This window comes from Aotus nancymaae, unplaced genomic scaffold, assembly GCF_030222135.1.
Source record: "Aotus nancymaae isolate 86718 unplaced genomic scaffold, 86718_ANA_hifiasm-v0.15.2.pri h1tg000011l, whole genome shotgun sequence".
Lineage (NCBI taxonomy): Eukaryota > Metazoa > Chordata > Mammalia > Primates > Aotidae > Aotus > Aotus nancymaae.
In genome coordinates this window covers 30,878,615-30,904,024 of record NW_026988422.1, presented here as the reverse complement: position 1 = coordinate 30,904,024, position 25,410 = coordinate 30,878,615, and the positions used below count along the sequence as shown (strand labels likewise).

Below are 25,410 nucleotides of genomic sequence, written 5' to 3'. Positions count from 1 at the left end.
GATGTTGGCCAGGCTGGTCTCAAACTCCTGGCCTCAAGTGATCCACCTGCCTCAGCCTCCCAAAGTGCTGGGATTACAGACGTGAGCCACTGTGCCCGGTCTCATTCCATTTTTAAAGTGATCTGTAGAGCTGGGCGAGGTCAGGAGATTGAGACCAGCGTGGCCAACATGGTGAAACCCAGTCTCTATTAAAAATACAAAAATTGGGCCGGGCGCGGTGGCTCACGCCTATAATCCCAGCACTTTGGGAGGCCGAGGCGGGTGGATCACGAGGTCAAGGGATCGAGACCATCCTGGTCAACATGGTGAAATCCCGTCTCTACTAAAAATACAAAAAATTAGCTGGGCATGGTGGCGCGTGCCTGTAATCCCAGCTACTCAGGAGGCTGAGGCAGGAGAATTGCCTGAATCCGGGAGGCGGAGGTTGCGGTGAGCCGAGATGGCGCCATTGCACTCCAGCCTGGGTAACGAGCGAAACTCCATCTCAAAAAAAAAAAAAATACAAAAATTGACACCGGGCGCTGTGGCTCACGCCTGTAATCCCAGCACTTTGGGAGGCCGAGGCGGGTGGATCACGAGGTCAAGAGATCGAGACCATCCTGGTCAACATGGTGAAACCCCGTCTCTACTAAAAATACAAAAAAATTAGCTGGGCATGGTGGTGCGTGCCTGTAATCCCAGCTACTCAGGAGGCTGAGGCAGGAGAATTGCCTGAACCCAGGAGGCAGAGGTTGCTGTGAGCTGAGATCGCGCCATTGCACTCCAGTCTGGGTAACAAGAGTGAAACTCCGTCTCAAAAAAAAAAAAAAATACAAAAATTAGCTGGGCATGATGGCATGTGCCTGTAATCCCAGCTACTCAGGAGGCTGAGGCAGGAGAAACCTTTGAACCTGGGAAACAGAGGTTGCAGTAAGCCAAGATCGCACCATTGCACTTCAACAGAGTGAGACTCCATCTCGAAAAATAAAATAAAGTGATCTATAGCTCTTCATTTTACTGAGCCAACAATATCTTTCTCCCAACTTCTACCAGTTGTGCCAGACCTCTCTTCTGCCTTCACACAGAATGAAGCTAAACCCTCTTCCACTCAATGGCCTTTCTTAGCATTAAAGATGAACATCCCAGCTGGGCGCGGTGGCTCACACCTGTAATCCCAGCACTTTGGGAGGCCAAGATGGGTGGATCATGAGGTCAGGAGATTAAGGCCAGTATGGCCAACATGGTGAAACCCCATCTCTACTAAAAATACAAAAATTAGCTGGGCATGGTTGTGCATGCCTGTAATCTCAGCTGCTCAGGAGGCTGAGGCAGAAGAATCGCTTCAACCCAGGAAGTGGAGGTTGCAGTGAGCCAAGACTGCGGCACTGCACTCCAGCCTTGGAGATAAAGCGAGATTCTATCTCAAAAAAAAAAAAGTCTGGGCGCGGTGGTTTATGCTTGTAATATCAGCACTTTGGGAGGCCAAGGAGGGCAGATCACAAGGTCAGGAGATCGAGACCATCCTGGCCAACATGGTGAAACCCTGTCTCTACTAAAAATACAAAAATTAGCTGGGCATGGTGACACCCATCTGTAGTCCCAGCTACTCAGGAGGCTGAGTCGGGAGAATCACTTGAACCTGGGAGGCAAAGGTTGAGGTGAGCCGAGATAGTGCCATTGCACTCCAGCCTGGGCAACAAGAGCAAAACTCTGTTTCAAAAAAAAAAAAAAGAATATCCCTTTTATCAGGTAGGCCAGTTTAAAAAAAAAAAAAAAAAGGTCGTGCACAGTGGCTCAGGCTTGTAATCCCAACACTTTGGGAGGCCAAGGCGCATAGATCACAAGGTTAGGAGATGGAGACCGTCCTGGCCAACTTGGTGAAACCTCATCTCTACTAAAATATAAAATATTAGCCAAGGCTGGGTGCGGTGTCTCACACCTGTAAGCTCAGCACTTTGGGAGGCCAAGGCAGGTGGATCACGAGGTCAGGGGATCAAGGCCAGCATGGCCAACATGGTGAAACTCCATCTCTACTAAAAATACAAACAAAAAAATTAGCTGGGCATGGTGACACACGCATGTAGTCCCAGCTACTCTGGAGGCGAAGACAGGAGAATCACTTGAACCTGGGAGGCAGAGGTTGCAGTGAGCTGAGATCGTGCCACTGCACTCTAGCCTGGGCAACAAAGCATCACAAAAAGAAAGGGGAGGGAAAGGGGAAGGGGAGGGAGGAGGGGAAGAGGGAGGGGGAAGGGGAAGGGAAGGGGAGAGAGAGAGGTCAGGCACAGTGGCTCATGCCTATAATTCCAGCACTTTGGGAGACCGTTGACGGGTGGATCACGAGGTCAGGAGATTGAGTCCATCCTGGGCAACATGGTGAAACCCTGTCTTTACTAAAATACAAAAAAAAAATAAAAAGAAGAAGGAAATTAACCGGGCATGGTGGTGCACTCCTGTGTCCCAGCTACTCAGGAGACTGAGGCAGGTAAATCACTTGAATCCAAGATGTGGAGGTTGCAGTGAGCTGAGATCGCACCACTGCACTCCAGCCCGGTGACAAAGTGAGACTCTGTCTCAAAAAAAAAAAAAGTGTGAACATACTGTACCCTTGAGTCTTTACTCGTTCAGGCTAAACCCCAGATTTTACAACCCCTTGTGGAGTAAATATGGCTTCCACACCCCTCACCATCCCAGGACTGTCATTTACTTCATTTTGTCATTTACTGCATTTACTTCACTATGTCAGCATTTCCCCAGAAACGCGAGACCTACATAGAAAACTCCAGACACTGTTGCAGACTATGAAGTCTCAACATGAAATCACTGTTTACTACAGCTCCTTTCTTTCCCACTTCAAAGTGATGAGCTCTTTCCTCTCCTCTTTCTGGACCTATAAAAATGATTTTTTGGCTGGGCACAGTGGCTCACACCTGTAATCCCAGCACTTTGGGAGGCCAAGGTGGGTTGATCACTTGAGGCCAGGAGTTCGTGACCAGCCTGGCCTACACAGTGAGACCCCTGTCTATTAAAAAATATACATATATTTTTTCAGCTGGGTGCAGTGGCTCATGCCTATAATCCCAGCACATTGGGAGGCTGAGGTGAAAGGATCGCTTGAGTTCAGGAGTTCAAGATCAGCCTGGGCAACATTGTGAGAACCCATCACTACCAAAAAATGTTTTAATTAGCCAGGCATGGTGGCACACACCTGTGGTCTCAGCTACGTGGGAGGCTGAGGTGGGGGGGGATCGCTTGAACCCAAGAGTTCAAGGCTGCAGGGAGCCATGATTGCACCATTTCACTGCAGCCTGGGCAACATAGTAAGATCCTTTCTCCAAAACAAAGTGATTTTTTTCCCGAAGATATAGGACTTTATATTAAGTCTTAGTAAATTTTCTCTGAGTTTTTTTGCATTATTCTTATGTATTAGACATGGAATTTTTCCTTCTTGATTTTATTCGTTCAAATCCCTTCGATTTTATGAAATCTGCAAATTTGATCAGCATACCTCCAGAGTCTTCACTGAAGTCACCCTAAAAATGTTAACTAGGGCTGGGCGTGGTGGCTCACACCTATAATCCCAACACTTTGGGAGGCTGAGGGGGGCAGATCAGGAAGTCAGGAGTTCAAGACCAGCTTGACCAACATAGTGAAACTCCGTCTCTAACTAAAAATACAAAAAACAGTCAAGTATGGTGGTGCTCACCTGTAATCCCAGCTACTCAGGAGGCTGAGGCAGGAGAATTGCTTGAACCCAGGAGGTAGAAGTTGCAGTGGGATGAGATCGAGCCACTGCACTCCAGCCTGGGTGACAAAGCGAAACTCCATCTCAAAAAAAAAAGTTGCAGACAGAATGAGGATTGCTAATCAAGTAACAAAACAGGGAAATTATTCTGGACTATCTGGGTGAGCCCAATGTAGTCACAAAAGTTCTTAAAGATGAAAGAGGGAGGCAGAAGGGTCAATGTCAGAGTGGTACAATATGAGAAAGACTCTCCCAATTACTGCTGACTTTGAAGATGGAAGGGGCCGTGAGCCCCTAGAAGCTGGGAAAGGCAAGAAGATGTATTCTCTCCTTAAACCTCTAGAAAGAAACACAGTGCTGCCTGATATTAGCCCAGTGAGACCCATTTCAGACTTCTGACCTCCAGAAATACAAGATAATAAATTTGTGTTGTTTTCAGACACTCAGTTGGTGGTAACTTGTTAGAGAAGCAATAGAAAACTATTGTATCAGCTAGGTGTGGTGGCTCGGGCCTGTAATTCCAGCACTTTGGGAGGGCAAGGAAGGCTGATCCCTTGGGCTCAGGAGTTTGAAACCAGTCTGGGCCACATAGCGAAACCCTGACTCTACAAAAAATACAAAATTAGCTGGGCATGGTGGCATGCACCTGCAGTGTCAACTACTCAGGAGGCTGAGGTAGGAGAATTGCTTGAGCCTGGGGAGGTTAAGGCTGCAGTGATCAGTGATTGCACCACTGTGTGCATTCCAGCGTGGGTGACAGAGCAAGACTGCCAAGAAAGAGAGAGAGAAAAAAGAAAGAAAGAGGAGAGAGAGAGAAAGTGAGAGAGAGCAAGCAAGCTAATTGCAGGCAGAAAACTGGAAGCAGCACTGGGTGGAACTATTCATGACACTTACTGAAAAATGCAGAAAGGGGAAGCGAAACCCTTGACAGCTCTCTGGATCTCGGTGTACTGAAATTTCCCTCTCACTGCAATCAAAAGAATCTAAATGTGACCTTACCCAAAGGAGGCAGACAACCCTTATTATAGCAGATCCTCAAACAAGTATGTACATCTCTCTCTGATATACTACATCAATCCCAGCTCTTCTAGCAAATCATCACTTTGGAACAAAGTATACTCTTTCATTATCATATTCTAATCAAATATCGCTGATAGCTACGAAATTGTTTCCTCCTTTCAGTAAAAGATCAAATACGTTTATTAGCCTTATTTGTAATGTTTGTAGATACAAGTTCAAAAGCATCATTTTTGATCTCCCATCCTGTTTTCTCCAAATGCATTACTGAGCAACTCCTCCGCCTTTATTCTCTAGCTATGTAGTACCTGATAGTCTCCAAAATACACAGATTCATAGTTTTATCTGTGCATTTTCCCTCTTTTTTCTAAAATTTCAGTTTTAAAGCCTTGTTATACACGTCTCTCCCAATCCCTATAAACCTCCTCTACCTTTTCCAGGAGTCTATCTCTCTGGAATCTTAGAATTTACGGTCAGGAACTTTTCTGTGTTCTGTTTTCTTTCACATACACAGCCTTCAGCTGACAAGAGAGACGAAAATTCCACCTGTCACTCAGTTTGCTGCTTTAAACTTCATGCCACCAGTGAGACATCTCAGGTATCTTCTGACTAGTGACGTCATTCATCCCACAGCAATCAGCAGAAGGATAGCAGGCCCTAGGCTTCATTGATGTGAGCAAGCTCTTGGTCACATGTTGCTCAGAAAAACTGCACATTTCTACGTTAGGCTGGGTCTGTGTATAGTCAGATGCACACTGTTCATGGGGAGAGGCCAAACCCCACGACTGGCATACTCAGGCCTGCAAATGCTCTGATGTCTCCAAAACACTCTACCACCGCTCTTTCCTCAGAAGGTCCAGATTTAAGCTCTCTGGAAATGCCTCATATCTGTTGCCTAAACCCAGAGATTTCTAGTCTCTTCTTCTTTCTTTTCTTTGCTGCATGCTCGTTTGTTTTGTCTAATGTTGGTCTGGAAAACTCTCTACACCTTAAAATCACATTTTCACACCAGCTTCTTTGATACATTATTTCTTCCACCCTTCCTAGGTGCTGTTATTTCTCTCAAATTGCAGATGGCCTTCAAATTCCTTTACAGAATATTTCACTACAGGTGTGGTGGCTCATGCCTATAATCCCAGCACTTTGGAAGGCCAAGGTGTAAGAATCACTTGAGGCCAGGAGTTGGAGACCAACCTGGGCAACATAGTGAGGCCCTTTCTCTACAAAAAATTCAAAAGTTAGCTGGGCGTGGTGGTGCACACCAATGGTCCTAGCTACTTGGAAGGCTGAGGTGAGAGCATCACTTGAGTCCAGGATTGAGCCCATACTCATGCTGCAGTACTCCAGCCTGAGCAACAGAGCAAGACTTTGTCTCAGAAAATAAAATAAATTTTTAAAGAAACAACCAGTTTGCTTACTCAGGTATCATGGGTGAGAGTCTCTGAAATTGCCTTTGCAAAATTATGACTGAGACAGTGAAAGAGATCTAACTTAGCTGACTCCATCTTGCTTCTAACCTCTAAGCTGTCCTTATTCATTCCAGAGCATAGGTTGAACTAATTTTGGGAGAAAATTAGTTTATAGTTCAAACAAAGACGGTAACAGCCCTTTTTCAAAGCAGATCTCCTTCTTGCCTGGGGACTAGATTGCCTTTATAGGACTAACATTAGCCACAGGATTGGAAATTATGATTTAGGGCCAGGAGTAGTGGCTCACGCCTGTAATCGAAGCACTTTGGGAGGCTGAGGCCAGCGGATCACCTGAGGTCAGGAGTTCGAGACCAGCCTGGCCAACATGGTGAAAACCTGTCACTACTAAAAATTTAAAAAAAATATTAGCTGGGAGTGGTGGCCCATGCCTGTAATCCCAGCTACTTGGGAGGCTGAGGCAGGAGAATTGCTTGAACCTGGGAGGCAGAGGTTGCAGTGAGCCAAGATTGTGCCACTGCACTCCAGCCTGGAAAACAGAGCAAGACTCCATCTCAGAAAAAAAAAAAAAAAGGAAATTATGGTTTAGGAGTCAAGCAGCTGGAGGCTACAAGATTCTGACCCTCTCTAAACTGCTCCTAAGATCAGTGGTTGAGGTATTTTGCAGACCCTGCCCTTGATGGATCAGCTGGCCCCACTCAAATCAATAAACTGGCATATCTGATCATGTGGCCACAACCAAGGCAAGTGACTAAGAGCAAGAAGAATGCTCCGACTCCCTACGATTTCATCTCTAACCAATCAGCACTCCTGGCTCACTGGCTTCCCCCGACTCACCAAGTTATCCTTAAAAACTTTGCTCCCAGAATGCTTGGGGAGACTGATTTGAGTAATAATAAAACTCTGGTCTCCCACACAGCCAGCTCCATGTGAATTACTCTTTATTGCAATTCCCCTGTCTTGAAGAATCCGCTTGGTCTAGGCATCGGGCAAGGTGAACCCTGTGGGTTACTGGATCAGAGCCCTCCTGCTCTCCTTCCTGAAACTCAGTCAGCACTTTGGTTCCTGTGGCTCTGACCGCTCTGAGGGAACAAGCAGGCAGTTTGTACCAGGTGGCTGTCATAGTAACAACCCCGTGAGTCCCTTCTCCAAGCCATGTAAATCGAATCCTTATTGGTTTGCTTAGCTAGAGTTCAAGTCCTTAGAAACCAGATCTCAAGCCTGAGCAAGCATCAGTATCACCTGAGGAATTTGTCAACCCGCAGCTTCAGGGCCCCAGCCCCGAGAGGTTCTGATGCAGAAGACCTGAGATAGTTTCCCAGGTGAGTCTGAGGACCTGCTTCTTTGAGTGTGTTTCCACAGGTGATTACACAGGGTCTCACTTTGTTGCCCATGCTGGAATGCAGTGGCACGATCTTGGCTCACTGCAGCCTGGACCTAATGGGCTTAAGCAGTCCTGCCACCTCAGCCACCTGAGTAGCTGAGACTACAGGTGTGCACCACCATTCCCAATTTTTAAATCTTTTTATTTTTGGTAGAGACAAAGTTGTCCAGAGTGGTCTAAGTGGTCTAAACTCCTGAGCTCAAGCCATCCTGCTACCTCAGCCTCCCAAAAGTGCTAGGATTATAGGCGTGAGCCACCGTGCCTGATCTGAATATCATTTTCTTAACACTCCAGATGATACCAATGCACAGCCGGGTTAGGACCCACTGCTGCCCAGTTCCTTCTGCAACCTCCTCTAGGCTACCTGCCCAGCTTCTTCTGAGGCAGAAAGAAAGAGAACAAAGAAAGGAAGAGACCAAGGATGAGCCCCCAAAGGGCCTTGATGATGAAAGCAGCATGAAGGTCTACCCCCTTCAATGCTGGTCAAGGGTTTGTTCCAAAGTTCACAACAAGCCCACACTAGAAAGAACCCAAGGCTCTGATGAAAGCCTATTTGTTGAGGTGAATATTGACCAGAAAAGATAAATTTCTTCACCTCCGTCCTCAGATGGCTCTTGAGAAAAACCCTCTGAGATAGGTAACTAGCTTCCAAGTAGAAGATTCAAAGGGCAAAAGTCAGTTGGGGGCCCAGCATCTGACTGTTCCACCTCATTAGCCACAAGTACATGAGATCAGTCATTCTGGTACCAGGAGCTGCACGAGGACACCTGGCCAAAGCTCTCAGACACACAGAGATCCGAAGTCCTTCACAGCCCACAGCAGCTCTGGCAGACTCAGGGTAAGCTGTTTGCCCTCTTCCCACAGCAGCCCTCAGCTCCCACCACCACCCTGAAAGGTAAAAGCATGAAGTACCCTTCTCAGCCAAGTTGAGCCCGGAATCATATCTTCTGTTCATTCATTCAGTCAACATTTATTGAAGAACGTATTACATGCAATTCACTATGGCCATGTGTGCGTGACACAAAGCATCTTTACCTGATCCCTAAAGTACAGTACTCTGTAAACAAAGAGCCCTGAACTGCCAAGTACTGCTGACTCACTGGAACAGGGGGCAGACTGAAGACATAGGTTGTTAAAAAAAAAGTCCTGGTAGTGTCCTGAATGGCAAAACAACTAGGTCCCAGTGTGGGCAAGTGTAGGTAAGGCAAGAACAGAAATATCCAACTGTGAACAGTGTGCCAAACACCTTGGCCCTGAGGAAAGGACAGGTGGGTGGAGCTGGACTTCTGGACACCTATCCCTGACTGTGCCAAGAGAAAAAGTTCCACCTCTCTTGTAAAACAGGAAGAAGTCTCAGCCCTCTTTTCTGATCACTAAGCTATTGTAAAGTAAAACTTAAACTGTTTTTAAGTCATCCAAAGGCAGCAAGTGGAAGGTAAAGTTTTCAGAAATAAATAAGATGCACATGATATGAATATAGCTTGCAGTAATAGATACTATTTTTGATTGACAACTGTGTGCCAGGTCACTAGATACTTATACCTATCTTCTAATTTAATCTGACAGAGAGTGGGTTTTATTATCTTTATTTTGAGGTGACTAGCTCCAAAGCCTATACCCATTCCACCACACCACATACCTCCCTAATTATATGCAAGAATGTGGGAGTGGGAGTGGGATTATCTTCCCCTGTGGTAATGGAGAGACCAAGAACTACAGAGCACTGGGGCAGTCCACGAATTGCTCCAAGAAGTCAGAATAAGCAGCTTCAGGAGGTGCCATCTGCGTATTTCTCTGTTTGGGAAAAGCAACCATTGCTACTACCCTAGACAGGACAGAGAGGCTCCTTCAGAACTCAAAGTACATTCATTCACTTATTCATTCAACAAGCATATATTGAATACCCACTGTGTTCCACGCCCTGTGCAGGCTCTAAGATTAAGACCCGGTCTCCAGCCTTCACTGAAAAGTGGACATTGCAATTACAAGAATCAGGCGCTATGAAAGGCACTGAGAGGCAACCTATCCAGCCACATGTCACTAGAGGAGTGACTGGGGTGCAGGCAAGCACCAGGATCACTGTTATCTGGACTGAGTGCATGGAGGCTCATGCTGGGTGGAGGAGGGGAAGCAATATTCCTGACAGAGAGGGCAACATGTGATTACCCTGACAATGAAATCAGCAGTGAATGAAGTCACCCACCCGTACAAAAAAAACCTACATAAGCCATAACCAGTAAATGATTTCAAGGTCTATTAGTAATAACAGACTATCTAGGGCTGCAGTTCAACAGCTCGTAAAGGTAAACAATGCCTGCCAAAGGACTGTAAACCAACGGCAGGAACAGAGATTCTGTGTTTGCTCTTTGGAAACTGTCATGGTTTGAATAGAAAAAGATGAAAATATGGTAGAAATATAGATCCCATCTCTATGAGGTAGTGACTCCATTCTACAGAAGAGGAAACTGAGGGCCGGCGTGGTGGCTCACACCTGTAATCCCGCACTTTGGGAGGCAGATACATCATCTGAGGTCAGGAGTTTGAGACCAGCCTGGCCAACACGGTAAAATTCTGTCTCTATTAAAAATACAGCTCAAGCCTGTAATCCCAGCACTTTGGGAGGCTGAGGCGGGTGGATCACAAGTTCAAGAGATCGAGACCATCCTGGTCAACATGGTGAAACCCCATCTCTACTAAAAATACAAAAAATTAGCTGGGCATGGTGGCGCGTGCCTGTAATCCCAGCTACTCAGGAGGCTGAGGCAGGAGAATTGCCTGAACCCAGGAGGCGGAGGTTGCGGTGAGCCGAGATGGCGCCATTGCACTCCAGCCTGGGTAACAAGAGCGAAACTCCGTATCAGAAAAAATAAATAAATAAAAGAAAAAAAGAAAAAGAAACCTGACCCAGGGCACCCAATCAATAGAGAAGGCTGGATTCATTTTAGGGTAAAGATATTTCATCCAACTTTCCCAGAAACATACTTCAACCAACCTAAGGCAGGCTTAACTCTTTTTCATAAGACCGTCCCTCAACCTTGCTCCTTTCCTCCAACAACCACCCTCTGTACTTTCAGAATCATTCATCTAAAGAGCAAATATACATTCCTTCCCCTTCCCGTCCCTACAATGCAGTCCGAGATGCTGCAACTCCTTCCTCTTCTACACTGGAAAAGTTTTCCTTTGACTCTCTGAGTTGCTAATTCCAACTTAACAGCTCCTCCAGAAAGGCTATTTTTGAGTGTAAACCCGTCACCTGTGGCATGCTGCCCTTGCTGTGTGCTCCCACCTTCCCACATTAACTACACTGCATTAGAACAGTATACATACATCTCTCCCACCCACAAGAGCTGTGTGAGGGGAAAGACCAGATAACAGTTATCCTTGTACCCATGAGCAGAGTCCTGAACTAGGCACATAGTAACAATATATTTTGCTAGGTGAATAAATGATATTTCTGAAGCCTGATTTCACTCTCACTGCCCTGAAATTTAATTGTCTTAGGAGAAAGCCCACATGGAAAGCCACTAATGACCTTCATATCAATAAATCCAGTCACCTATACTCAGTCTTTACCTAGTTTGACCTGTTAGCAGATTGGACACAGTTGGTCATTCATTCCTTCTTAATTCACTCCCTTCTACTCACCATCTCCCAGTTTTCCTCATATCTCTCTAGATCCTCCTTCTCCACCTTTTTACAGAATACCTATCCCTCAAATGTAGGTATTTCTCAGAATGCTGTTCTGAGCCCTTTTGTCCTTCCTTTCTACATCTTGTCCCAAGGTCATCTCATCTGTTCCTATGGTTTCTTTTTCTTTTTTTTTTTTTGAGACAGAGTCTTGCTCTGTCACCCAGGATGGAATGCAGTGGTGCTATTTCGGCTCACTGCAACCTCTGCCTCCTGGGTTCAAGTGATTCTCCAGTCTGATCTTGAACTCCTGGCCTCAAGTGATCTGCCCACCTCGGCCTCCCAAAGTGCTGGGATTACAGGCATAAGCCACCATCCCGGCCTACTCCTATGGTTTCAATAACCTTGTATACAATGATGACTCCCAAAAGTATATTACCAGCCCAACTGTCATGGTTCCAGATACATATGAATATTCAACTACCTGCTGGACACCACCAGGCACATCAAACTTAACATGTCCAAAACTGATTCCATCAATTTCTCCCAAACCTACTGCTCCTTCAGTGTTCCCCATACAAGTAACTGGCATCACCATCCACCCATTTATGCAAGCCAAAGACCTGGGCATGTTATTATCATCAACAACTTCCACCCATATCTACTCAACATCCAAGTCTTAACCAGTCTCCCCATCCCCAAACATGACTCTACTCCAAGCCACCATCATTTCTCACTAGGATCATAGCAACAGCTTCCCACTTGTCTCCTGGCTTTCAATCCTGCATAGAAAAACTAGAGTAATTGGCAGGGCATAGTGGCTCATGCCTATAATCCCAGTACTTCGGGAGGCCAAGGCAGGCAGATCACAAGGTCAGGAGTTAGAGATCAGCCTAACCAACATGGTGAAACCCCATCTCTACTAAAAATACAAAACTTGGCCAGGTACGGTGGCTCACGCCTGTAATTCCAACACTTTGGGAGACCAAGGAAGGTGGATCACAAGGTCAGTAGTTCCAGACCAGCCTGGCTAACATGGTGAACCCCATCTCTACTAAAAATACCAAAATTAGGCAGGTATGGTGGCTGGCGCCTGTAGTTCCAGCTACTCGGGAGGCTGAGGCAGGAGAATCACTTGAACCGAGGAGGCAGAGGTTGCAGTGAGCCGAGATCACGCCACTGCACTCCAGCCTAGGTGACAGAACAAGACACTGTCTCAAAAAAAAAAAAAAAAAAAACCAAAAACCTAGAATAATCTTTCTTAAAATCACAAATTCTAAAATCTAAATCACAAATGCTACTCTTTTGCTTTAAAGGCCTTAAGAGTTTTTTCATTGCCTCAGAAGAAAGCCCACCAAACTCCTTAATATGGTTGGTGCAATAGATTGCAATTTTCAAAGATGTCTTAACATCTCCCATCCCATATTCCTTTCTTACAATGTGACTTTGACACTCTAACCATCAGGAGGCAGGGTCTGTGCCCCTCTTCTCGAAACTGAATGATCTGTGAATGCCTCTACCTGTAGAGCATGACAGAATTTACACCATGTAACTTCGGAGACTGGGTCATAAAAGGCAATGCAGCTTCCACTTTGGTTGCTAGAACACTCATTCTGGAAGCCTTCAGCTGCCTGCATAAGCAGTCTGACTGCCCTGAAGTGACCATGCTGTGAGAAAGTTCAACGCAGTCCATGTGGAAAGACCACATGGGAAAGCTCTGACACAATTTGATAAGAAAAAGAAGGCCAGATACTCTGCATCTTTCTCAGCAACCCCTTTTCCGGCTCCTGTCATCATCTGACTTCAACCACATGAGGGACCCTGACCTAGAACTGTCCCACTAAGCCCTTCCCAAATTCCTAAGCCACAGAAATCATAAAAAATAAAATGAGGCTGGGCGCAGTGGCTCATGCCTGTAATCCCAGCATTTTGGGAGGCCAAAGAGAGCAAATCATGAGGTCAGGAGCTCAAGACCAGCCTGGCCAACATGGTGAAACCCTGTCTCTACTAAAAATACAAAAATGGACAGGTGCAGCCAGGTGCAGTGGCTCTCACCTATAATCCCAGGACTTTGGGAGGCCAAGACAGGCAGATCATGAGGTCAAGAGATCAAGACCATCCTGGCCAACTTGGTGAAACCCCGTCTCTACTAAAAATTCAAAAATAAGCTGGGCGTGGCAGCAAGTGCCTGTAATCCCAGCTACTCAGGAGACTGAGGCAGGAGAATCAGTGAGGCGGAGGTTGCAGTGAGCCGAGATTGCGCCATGGCACTCCAGCCTGGGTGACAGAGTGAGACTCTGTCTCAAAAAAAAAAAAAAAAAAAAAAAATTAGCCGGGTGTGGTGGTGGGCGCCTGTAATCTCAGCTACTCAGGAGGCTGAGACAGGAGAATTGCTTGAACCCAGGAGGCGGAGGTTGCAGTGAGCCAAGATCGTGCCACTGCACTCCAGCCTGGGTGACTGAGCAAGACTCTATCTAGAAATAAAAAATAATAATTTTTTTTTTTTTTTTTTTTTTTTGAGACGGTGTTTTGCTCTTGTTACACAGGCTGGAGTGCAATGGCGTCATCTCGGCTCACCGCAACCTCCGCCTCCTGGGTTCAGGCAATTCTGCTGCCTCAGCCTCCTGAGTAGCTGGGATTACAGGCACGCACCCCCATGCCCAGCTAATTTTTTGTATTTTTAGTAGAGACGGGGTTTCACCATGTTGACCAGGATGGTCTCAATCTCTTGACCTCGTGATCCACCCGCCTCGGCCTCCCAAAGTGCTGGGATTACAGGCATGAGCCACCACGCCCAGCCAAAAAATAATAATTTTTTAAAATAAAATGACTATTGTTTTAAGACACTAAGTTTTAGATGATTTGTTATAGCACAATAATAACTAGCACAGCTTATACAGCTTTGAACAACCTATGCCTTGACCTCTATTTACCTCTGCAAGCCAACTCTCAACCTTTACTACCTGAAATTCAACACTGCTGCCCACCCCGAACTCCTTTCAGTGCCTGAAAGGTGCCCTTCTTTCTTGCAGTTAGGTTTTCATACATACTATTCTTGCTGCCTGGAACACTCCTCTACCCTTGAATACTCCTCTTCTACTTCTTCACCATTCAGGTATCAGCTAAAACTTCTACAGGAGTGGTTTCTAAATGCCTAGGTTAAAACTGATCTCCTCCTATGCCTTGTTCTACCTTGCAAATCACAACACCATCACAATCCATTAAAACCCTGTATTGGGTTGCCCATCATGACCCCTGCATCCACCTATGCATGCACGCACACACGTGCGTGCACACACACACATACACACACACACACAAAGTGCTCCAAAAAGACAGTGACAAGTGCAAGGAACGTGGCAAGCTCTTCGCAAACACTTGTTGAATGCTCAATCTTCAACCCTAACTCTTTCCTAAATTCCAATGGGCATATCCACCTACTATGCTACAAATAAATTCCAAATTCAACATGCCCCCATCCTCCTCCTCCCAGTAAATAATACCACTGCCTACAAGTTGCCCAAACCAGAAACCTCATCTCATCATTCAAAGAATATTTATCGAGGGCCAGGCACGGTAGGTGGCTCACGCCTGTAATCACAGCACTTCGGGAGGCTGAGGCAGGTGGATCGCTTGAGCTCAGGAGTTGGAGACCAGCCTGGCCAACATGGTGAAACCCTGTCTCTACTAAAAATACAAAAATTAGCTAGGCATGGTGGCATGTACCTATAGTCCCAGCTACTCAGAAGGTTGAAGCAGGAGAATCCCTTGAACCCGGGAGGCAGAGGTTGCAGTGAGCCAAGATCTTGCCACTGTATTCCAGCCTGAGAGACAGAGCAAGACTCTGTCTTCAACAACAACAAAAACAACAAAGAATATTTACCAAGCTTCTGTGTTTCCTTGCTACAGTGGATCAGACAGGCACAGCTCTTCTGGCACAAAACTTACAACATGGTGGAGGTTTTCCTTGACACTTCCTTCTCCCCCTCTCCCTTATACCTGACACCTTAATAGGTCTCATTGGTTGTTTTGATTATACCTTCTAAATTGCTCTCAGATCTGTCCTTTCCTGTTCACCCCAACTGCCACCACCCTAGTGCAGGTTTTTGTCATTTCCTGCCTGGATTGCTACAAGAGCTTCCTAACAGTGTCTCTGCCTCCAGCCTTGTCCCGTAAGTTCCACCCCAGCTATATCACTCCCTGTTTAAAATCCTTCAATGGCCGGGTGCGGTGGCTCACGCCTGTAATCCCAGCACTTTGGCAGGCCGAGGCCGGTGGATCATGAGGTCATGAGATCGAGACCATCCTGGTCAACATGGTGAAACCCCAAAATTAGCTGGGCATGGTGGCGCGTGCCTGTAATCCCAGCTACTCAGGAGGCTGAGGCAGGAGAATTGCCTGAACCCAGGAGGCAGAGGTTGCAGTGGGCCAAGATGGCGCCATTGCACTCCAGCCTGGGTAACAAGAGCGAAACTCCATCTCAAAAAAAAAAAAAAAAAAAAAAAAAATCCTTCAATGGCTCCACATATGCTTTGGGTAAATTCTAAACCCCTACAAAGGTAAACCTTGTGTTCTAGCCCCTTGCCCATCTCGGCCCCCTCATATCCCACAACACCCCATCCACCCCCACATCCCATACATTTTCTTCACCTTGTGCCTTTACATTGGCTTTCCCTGTGCCTAGAATGTCCTGCCCCCTTCTTCATTCAATAGATAATTATTGAGTACCCAGCAGATACCAAGCACTTTTCTACATGCTGGTGATTCAGCAGTGAGTAAAACAAAGTCCTTATTCTCATGATGTTTATATTCTAGAGGGAAAGAGAGACAAGTAAGTAATTAATGTGCTGGCTGAGGCAGGTGGGTCATGAGATCAAGAGATCAAGACCAGCCAGGCGCAGTGGCTCACGCCTGTAATTCCAGCACTTTGGGAGGCCAAGATGGGTGGATCACGAGGTCAGGAGTTCAAGACTAGCCTGGCCAAGATGGTGAAACCCCATCTCTTAAAAAAAAAAGAGATCGAGACCATTCTGGTCAACATGGTGAAACCTCATCTCTACTAAAAATATAAAAATTAGCTGGGCATGGTGGCATGCACCTGTAATCCCAGTTACTCGAGAGGCTGAGGTAGGAGAATCGCTTGAACCAGGGAGGTGGAGGTTGCAGTGAGCTGAGATAGTGCCACTGCACTCCAGCCTGGCGACAGAGAAATCAGGTGGAGTACAGCCACACAGGCCATGGTAGAAACATGGGTGCTTCAGCCCAGCCTGACTCCTTTCATCCTTCAGTGTTGATGCAGACACCATCCCCAAACAAGCCACTCTCCACCCCTGCAAGCACTTGACACATATACGTGTTTGAGTGACTATGTTTGCCCAGCTTCCCCACCATACTGTGCATTCCCTGCGGGCAGGGGCTCCACCTTTCAGCTCCATGCTTTATAGAGTCCAACGCATTCAGAAAATTTTTCTCAAATTATTCAAACTGTCTTCTTTTGTTCCAATTCCACACCCTGCAAGCAACTTCCTGATTACTAGATTGGTTTCCCAGTTACTAGGGTACCAGGGAGGGGATGCCTTGATATTGAACACACATCTTCTGGTCATTAGAAATTACTCATGTGTGAAAGGATTCCCTATTTAATAAATGGTACTGGGAGAACTGGCTAGTCATAGAAACTGGACCCCTTCCTTACACCTTATACAAAAATTAATTCAAGATGGATTAATGACTTAAATATAAAATCCAAAACTATAAAAACCCTAGGAAAAAATCTAGGGCTTTATAACAATACCATTCAGGACATAGGCACGGGCAAAGATTTCATGATGAAAATGCCAAAAGCAGTTGCAACAAAAGCAAAAATTGACAAATGGAAACTTATTAAACCAAAGAGCTTCTGCACAGCAAAAGAAACTATCATCAGAGGGAAAAGACAATCTCTACAGAATGGGAGAAAATTTTGGCAATCTATTCATCTGACTAAGGTCTAATAATGAGAGTCTACAAGGAATTTAAACAAATTTACAAGAAAAAAAACAACCCCATTAAAAAGTGAGCAAAGGATACAGACACTTCTCAAAAGAGGACATTCATGCAGCCAACAAACATATGAAAAGAAGCCCAACATCACTGGATCATTAGAGAAATGCAAATCAAAACCACAGTGAAAAACCATCTCACATCAGTCAGAAAGGCAATTATTAAAAAGTCAATAAACAACCAATGCTGCCAAGGTTGCGGAGAAAAAGGAACGCTTTTACACTGTTGGTGAGAGTGTAAATTAGTTCAACCATTGTGGAAGACAGTGTGACGTCCCTCAAAGATCTAGAAGCAGAAATACTACTTGACCCAGCAATCCCATGACTGGATATATTATACCCAAGGGATTATAAATCATTCCATTACAAAGATATAGGCACACACATGTTCACCGAAGCACTATTCACAATAGCAAAGACAGGGAATCAACCCAAATGCCCATCAGTGAGATAAAGAAAATGTGGTATAGGCTGGGCACGTGGCTCATGCCTATAATCCCAGCACTTTGCGAGGCCGAGGCAGGTGGATCACGAGGTCAGGAGTTCAAGACCAGCCTGGCCAAGATGGCGGAACCCCGTCTGTACTAAAAACAAAAAAATTAGCCAGGTGTGGTGGCAGGCACAGTAATTCCAGCTGTAATCCCAGCTACTCAGGAGGCTGAGGCAGGAGAATCACTTGAACCGAGGTGGCAGAAGTTGCAGTGAGCCGAGATGGTACCACTGCACTCCAGCCTGGGTGACAGAGCAAGGCTCTACCTCAAAAAAAAAAAAAAAAAGTGCAGCAAGTAAGAAAATGTGGTACATATACAGCACGTAATACTATGCAGCCATAAAAAGGAACAAGATCAAGTCCTTTGTAGGGACATGGATGAAGTTGGAAGCCATTATCCTCAGCAAACTAATGTAGGAACAGAAAACCAAACACCAAATGTTCTCACTTATAAGTGGGAGCTGATCAATGAGAACACACAGATACATGCAGAAGAACAGCACACACTGGGGCCTGTCGGTGGAGGTTGCAGGAGGGAGAGCATCAGGAATTATAGCTAATGGATGATAGGCTTAATACATAGGTGATGGGTTTATCTGTGAAGCAAACAATCATGGCACATGTTTACCTATGTAACAAACCTGCACATCCTGCACATGTGCCCTGGAACTTAAAATAAAAGTAGAGGAAAAGTTAAATAAATAAAAATTTTTTAAAAAAATTACGGCCGGGCGCGGTGGCTCAAGCCTGTAATCCCAGCACTTTGGGAGGCCGAGGCGGGTGGATCATGAGGTCAAGAGATCGAGACCATCCTGATCAACATGGTGAAACCCCGTCTCTACTAAAAATACAAAAAATTAGCTGGGCGTGGTGGTGCGTGCCTGTAATCCCAGCTACTCGGGAGGCTGAGGCAGGAGAATTGCCTGAACCCAGGAGGCGGAGGTTGCGGTGAGCCGAGATGGCACCATTGCACTCCAGCCTGGGTAACAAGAGCGAAACTCCGGCTCAAAAAAAAAAAAAAAAAAGAAATTACCTGGCCGGGCACAGTGGCTCACACCTATAATCTCAGTTTTTTGGGAGACCAACGTGGGCAGATCACAAAGTCAGAAGTTTGAGACCAGCCTGGACAATATGGTGAAACCCCGTCTCTACTAAAAATACACAAAGTAGCTGGGCTTGGTGGCACCTGCCTGTAATTCCAGCTACTCAGGAGGCTGAGTGAGGAGAATTGCTTGAACTCGGGAAACAGAGGTTGCAGTGAGCCAAAATTGAGCCATTGCACTCCAGCCTAGGTAACAGAGTAAGACTCTGTCTTAAAAAAAAAAAAAAAAAGAAATTACCCATGTATGCTAATCAATAAACTGTACATACATCAATAAACTGGCATTATCATTCACACATCAACCTTTCTTTTTTTTTTTTGAAATGGGGTCTTGCTCTGTTGCCTAGGCTGGAGTGCAGTGGTGCAATCTCGGCTCACTGCAGCCTCCACCTCCCAGGTTCAAGCAATTCTCCCATCTCAGCCTCCCTAGTAGTTAGGATTACAGGCGCACCACCACACCTGGCTAATTTTTGTATTTTTAGTAGAGACAGGGTTTTACCATGTTGGTCACGCTGGTCCTGAACTCCTGACCTCAGGTGACCCACCCTCCTCAGCCTCCCAAAGTGCTGGGATTACAGGCATGAACCATCGTGCCTGGCCACATCAACCTCTTTTTTAGATAAGTGTGACTCGACTGCTGGGAAAATGACCCAACTCTGTGTCATGACACCCAAGGAAGGCGCTGTTCATGGAAGGGCCACATGAGTAGCCCAGCAGAAGACTTGGATGTTCCCTCTACCTCACACTCAGCCCACTTTCCCTATTTCAGATGGCAGCCCTGTCACCCACCCTGTTCAAGCTCAAACTCCTAGCTTCACCTCTGAGAGCTTCCACACTCCCTACACCCAGAATATATGGGGAATGGGGTGTGCATGAAGGATTATGTATGAGGAAGCCAAAGTGGCGAAAGCACAAGGCATACCTTCCTAGGAGTTTACATTTTATCCTAAAGCATATGAGGAGCCACTGGAGGATTTTAAACAGGGGAGCAACATACTGGGGTGAAAACCTATGGGCAAGGATGGAGGCAGAGCTTCACCTCTGAGAGCGCCCACATCCCCAGCAAAAAGTCCTTGAAAGTCCTCAGTTAACTAGTTCTTTATCCATACCCTCATCTCTATTCCTAAGGCCACTCCACAGTACAGATCTTCATCACCCTTCACATGGACTCAGGTTTCAGCTCTCTAAACCAGTCTCCCCACCATCTGTCTCTCTCTTGCTCTTTCCAAAAACATTCTCCACGTGGCCACTAGAGTTCTCCTTTTAACTACGTCTGATCATTTCACTAGTCCCCATACCCCTGTTTAAAATCAGTAGCTTTGTAGCTCCCACCTGTAATTCTAGCTACTCAGGAGGTAGGAGGATCACTTGAGGTCAGGAGTTGGAGGCTGCAGTGAGCTATGACTGCACTATCGCACTCCTGCCTGGATGACAGAGCAAGAACCCATCTCTAAAAATATAAAAATAAACAATAGCTTCCCCCTGTCTTTGAGATAAAGTCCAACCTGATTATAAAACCCACCTCGCCTAGGGCTGTCTCCTCACCCTTCTCCCACCCCACATTCAACTATACCAATGATCTGGAATTCTCTGATCATTCTGTGCCTTTTTGCACCTCCATACCTTTGCACATATAGTCTCCTGTGAGAAAGGTCACAGAAGACAGCTATATATATTTTCAAAATTCAACTCAGACACCATGTTCTCTGTGGTACTTTCCTAAGCTCTCCTCCCTACAAAAATAAAGTGGCCCCATTTAGGTCAGGCATGGTAGCTCATGTCTGTCCTCCCAGCACTTTGAGAGGCTGAGGTGGGTGGTTCACCTGAGGTCAGGGGTTCAAGACCAGCCTGGCCAACACAGTGAAACACTGTCGCTACTAAAAACACAAAAATTAGCCAGGCATGGTGGCACATGCCTGTAATCCCAGCTACTTGGGAGGCTGAGGCAGGAGAATTGCTTGAACCAGGGACACAGAGGTTGCAGTGAGGCAAGATCATACCACTGCACTCCAGCCTGGATGACAAGAGTGAATCTTTGTCTCAAAAAAAAAAAAAAAAAAAGTTGCCCCATTTGCCTCTATCACTGCACTAATTATATTGTATGACAATTATTTGTTAACATGTCTGCCTCCTTCCTGGACTATGAATTATTAAATGGCAAGGGCCAGACATCATTCTTGTTTCCCAGCGCTAAGTAAAATATCTAGCACATAACATGCCCTAATTAAAGGTTTTCCAAGGGAGGGAATGTATGAAAGCTCTAAATTAAAGCCCTTCTGTTGCTAAATCTAAAGATTCTGCCTAAGTTCTCACTTAGGCTAACCGGAACGTTCTCGTAGGTCCCAGCATGTGACTTGTGTTAGGTGCTTATTAAACAGTGCCTGAAGGCCATGCACAGTGGCTCATGCCTATAATCCTAGCACTTTGGGAGGTCAAGGCAGGCAGACTGCTAGAGCTCAGGAGTTTGAGACCAGCCTGGGCAACATAGCGAGACCTCATCTCTATAAAAAAAATTTTAAAAAACAAAAACAAAACAGTGGCTGAAGGAATAAACCCATGGATCGTATGTCACTTAATTCTTAGTCTTGGTTGCCCTTCTGAACCTCCTTTAGATCTCTATGTACCTCTGAAGTTATTAAAGACAGAACAAAGTCCAGGTATTACCTATGCAGTAATATCTCATTTATCTAAATGTAACTACTTCAGATGAAGCCAAGAAGTAGGAAGAGAAACAGGACTATAAGTGGCCAAGAAGATAGTAATTTTAAACATAATCAGTACCTTATACTTGAGTCATAATTTATGTTTTCACTGATTCTCATCCCATTCTCACAATAGCCCGGAATTAAACAGTCACTGCACCTAACTCCAGGTCACACAGCTACTGAGCCCAAACTCCAACACAAGTGTGTGCACGAGTGGTGTGCACCTTTCACTCTATCAGAGTTCTCTCACACCTGTGCACAAAACTCCATGCCTTTTACTCACGGAAGAGCTCTGCATACTAACCATAACTGTGGCTACTTTGAATGTATTCTTAAAAGGATGTACAGGCACATGAATGGGTACATGGGTGAATGAGGGTTTCAGCGTGTACGTCTCTATACCCAAATTAGAAGCAGAAAATTGGCTGGGTGCAGCAGCTCAAGCCTGTAATCCCAACACTTTGGGATGCGGAGGCGGGTGGATCACCTGAGGTCAGGAGTTTGAGACCAGCCTGGCTAACACAGTGAAACCCCCGTCTCTATTAAAAATACAAAAATTAGTTGGATGCGGTGGGCGCCTGTAATCCCAGCTACTTGGGAGGCTGAGGCAGAAGAATCACTTGAACCCGGGAGGCAGAAGTTGCAGTGAGCCAAGATCCCACCATTATACTCCAGCCTGGGCAACAGAGCAAGACACCATCTCGAATAAATAAATAAATAAATAAATATTACTTAGCTGGAATGATCCTTCTCTGCATATGATATATAAATATATACCCACATTTGAGGGTGCTCCAAGACCAATAGATCCTAAAATTAGTTTTGCCAGTTAGCAACCTACCAGATCATCTGCAAGCGATGCAAGAGAAATCACAGATCACATTTCAGACCTCAGTGGAAAACTCCCTTCTTGCAACACAAGGCAGTGCCTTCCACCCCTCCCTGACTGTGGCTGTGAATGATAAACATCCCATACACAGAGATGAGTCCAAGCCAGACATATGGACACACAAAACACCAGGAGGACTCCACAGAAGACAGCCAGTTCTCTACACAACCACAGAATCCGGGAAGCTGAAGAGGAAGTTGAGGAGTAAATGGGGCAATACAGAAACTGAAAGAGAAAAGGACATGAGCTGATTGGAGAGGGGTGAGCCAATGAGCAATTGTACGTGGTGCAAAATTCCTGTGTCCCAACTGCTAGGGCAGCTGCCCCTCAAACTGACGGAATGTCTGAGCTTCTTCACAGTTGTGTGGTGGAAGGCATCTCTAATGCCCTAGGATCTCCCAGGTTGGAAGGGCATTTTTCAAGAAAAGAGGCATCTGAGGGATGAGGCTGTGAAGAATCATCATCTCAGCACCTCCAATGGCTTTACTGATGTACAGATTTAAATATTTTATTTATGAGATGGAGAAAAAGCCAAGGTGCATTGAAATGACAGTATTAAGAATCTAGCCCACAGAAGCAGGTGCAGTGGTTCACGCCTGTAACCCCAACACTTTGGGAAGCTGAGGCAGGCAGATCACTTGAGGTCAGGTGTTCGAGACTAGCCTGGCCGACACAGTTAAACACTGTCTCCACTAAAAATACAAAAAAATTAGCTGGGCATGGTGCCATACGCCTCTAATTCCAGCTACTACAGCAGCTGAGGCAGAAGAATCACCTGAACCTAGAAGATGGAGGTTGCAGTGAGCCGAGATCATGCTACTCCAGCCTGGGCGACAGAGTGACTCCACCTCAAAGAAAAAAAAAAAAACAGAGGAAAAATCTAGCCTACACAAATACTCATGCACGTGCAAAAGGATATTCACTGGAGCATTATTTGTAAGACTGAGAAACTGGAGCCAACATACATGGCCATTAACAGAGGACTAGCTAGGTCAGTAAACTACTATACATCCTTAAAATTAACATGGAATTACATGAAGCATTTTTAAAAAGTAGATCTGTAAATAGAAAGTCACTGATAATGCTAGGAGGAAAAGCACACTGTAGAATTATATGTAGACTAAAATGATCTCATTTTTCTAAAAGAACAAAACTACATCTTTTTTTTTTTTTGAGATGTAATCTTGCTCCTGTCACCCAGGCTGGAGTACAATGGCTTGGTCTCGGTTCTTTGCAACCTCCACCTCCTGTGTTCAAGCAATTCTCTTGCCTCAACCACCCAAGGAGCTGGAATTACAGGCATGCACCACCATGCCCAGCTATTTTTTTTCTTTGTAGAGAGGGGGTTTCACCATGTTAGCCAGGTTGGTCTCAAGCTCCTGACCTCAGGTGATCCACTCGCCTCAACCTGCCTAAGTGCTGGGATTACAGGCATGAGCCACCATGCCCTGACAAAACTACATCTCTTGAAAAAACAAGAGAAAAAAAAATCAGTGTGCCTGTAATCTCTGCTATTCAGGAGGCTGAGGCAGGAGGATAACTTAAGCCTAGAAGTTCGAGGCTGAAGTGAGGTATGATCACACCACTGCACTCCAGTCTGGGTGACAGAGGAAAACACCTGTCTCTTAAAAAAAAAAAAATTGCAATTAAAAAAAAAAAAATCGGCCGGGCGTGGTGGCTCACGCCTATAATCCCAGCACTTTGGGAGGCCGAGGCAGGTGGATCACGAGGTCAAGAGATCGAGACCATCCTGGTCAACAAGGTGAAACCCCGTCTCTACTAAAAATACAAAAATTAGCTGGGCATGGTGGTGCGCGCCTGTAATCCCAGCTACTCAGGAGGCTGAGGCAGGAGAATTGCTTGAACCCAGGAGGCGGAGGTTGCAGTGAGCCGAGATCGCGCCATTGCACTCCAGCCTGGGTAACAAGAGCGAAACTCCGCCTCAAAAAAAAAAAAAAAATCAGGAAAAACATGCAAACTGCTAATAGTGTTTACCATGAGAAGATGGGGGAAAGGTGAGTGCTACTGTTTGAATTTTCACACAAAGCATACATTAATTCTAACTATATATATATATAGGTGTTGTCAGAGGCATTCCTTTCCATCTACTTCTTACTCCCAGACTGCACTCACATCCCAGCCTCTGCTCAGCCCTCCACCCACCACCTCCTGCCCCAGCCCCACTTACAGATGCAGGCAGCAGCCAGCAGGCGGCTGGCAGCATAGGGGGTGAAGCAGCTTGGGAAGAAAGGCTGTACCATGTAGTTGGCAAAGGTGATGGCAATGATGGCCTGGCTGGTGGGCTCAATGATGAGCAGGGAAGTCCAGAGTCTGATGAAGGCAGGGAATCCTCCAAAGGCCTCCAGGATGTAGGCATAGCTGGCCCCAGATTTCTTAATGGTGGTGCCCAGTTCTGCATAACAAAGGGCCCCAAAGACGGAGAAGAGGCCCCCAACAGCCCAGATGACCAGAGAGAGACCAAAGGAGGCACTGTACAGGAGGACACCCTTGGGGGAAACAAAGATGCCCGAGCCGATCATGTTCCCCACAATCAGGCACACGCCGTTAAGTAGTGAGATCTCCTTCTTCAGCTTTACCTGCTCGGGCCCTGAGCTGGCCCCATCACCCAAAGGGGAAGTTTCCACCTCATGCTGGGAGCCCACTTCATACTCAGTGCTGTCAACCATGGTGGAGGAGAGGAAAGCCTTCACCAGCTTCCTGGCATTGCCCTTTAAGGAAAAAGATGATGCTATATATTAGGTGGTTGGCAATTACATAGAACCTCTGCCCACCTCCAACACAGGCTAATATGGGCAGCCCACCCACCACTGCCGAGCCCTCCAAATAACCTTTTCTCCAGCGCACTCATCAACTTGAATTTTTTTTTTCTTGAGACAAAGTCTCAACTCCGTCGCCCAGGCCGGAGTGCAATAGCGCGGTCTGGGCTCACTGTAACCTCTACCTCCCAGGTTCAATCAATTCTCTGCCTCAGCTCCCAAGTACC

The 25,410-nt window shown here is 46.0% G+C and overlaps 1 protein-coding gene across 7 annotated transcripts in view; it reads right to left on the bottom strand.

Annotated features, from left to right (window-relative positions):
• Positions 1–25,410, bottom strand: part of SLC7A7 (solute carrier family 7 member 7) — a 44,462-nt gene that overhangs the window by 11,504 nt on the left and 7,548 nt on the right. For all 7 annotated transcript variants that reach the window (XM_012466624.3, XM_012466570.3, XM_012466550.3 and 4 more), the window contains one exon: positions 24,595–25,135. In XM_012466624.3, coding sequence (XP_012322047.1) covers positions 24,595–25,093 — 499 coding nt within the window. In that variant the 5' untranslated portion in view covers positions 25,094–25,135. The remainder of the gene's footprint in view (positions 1–24,594; positions 25,136–25,410) is intronic.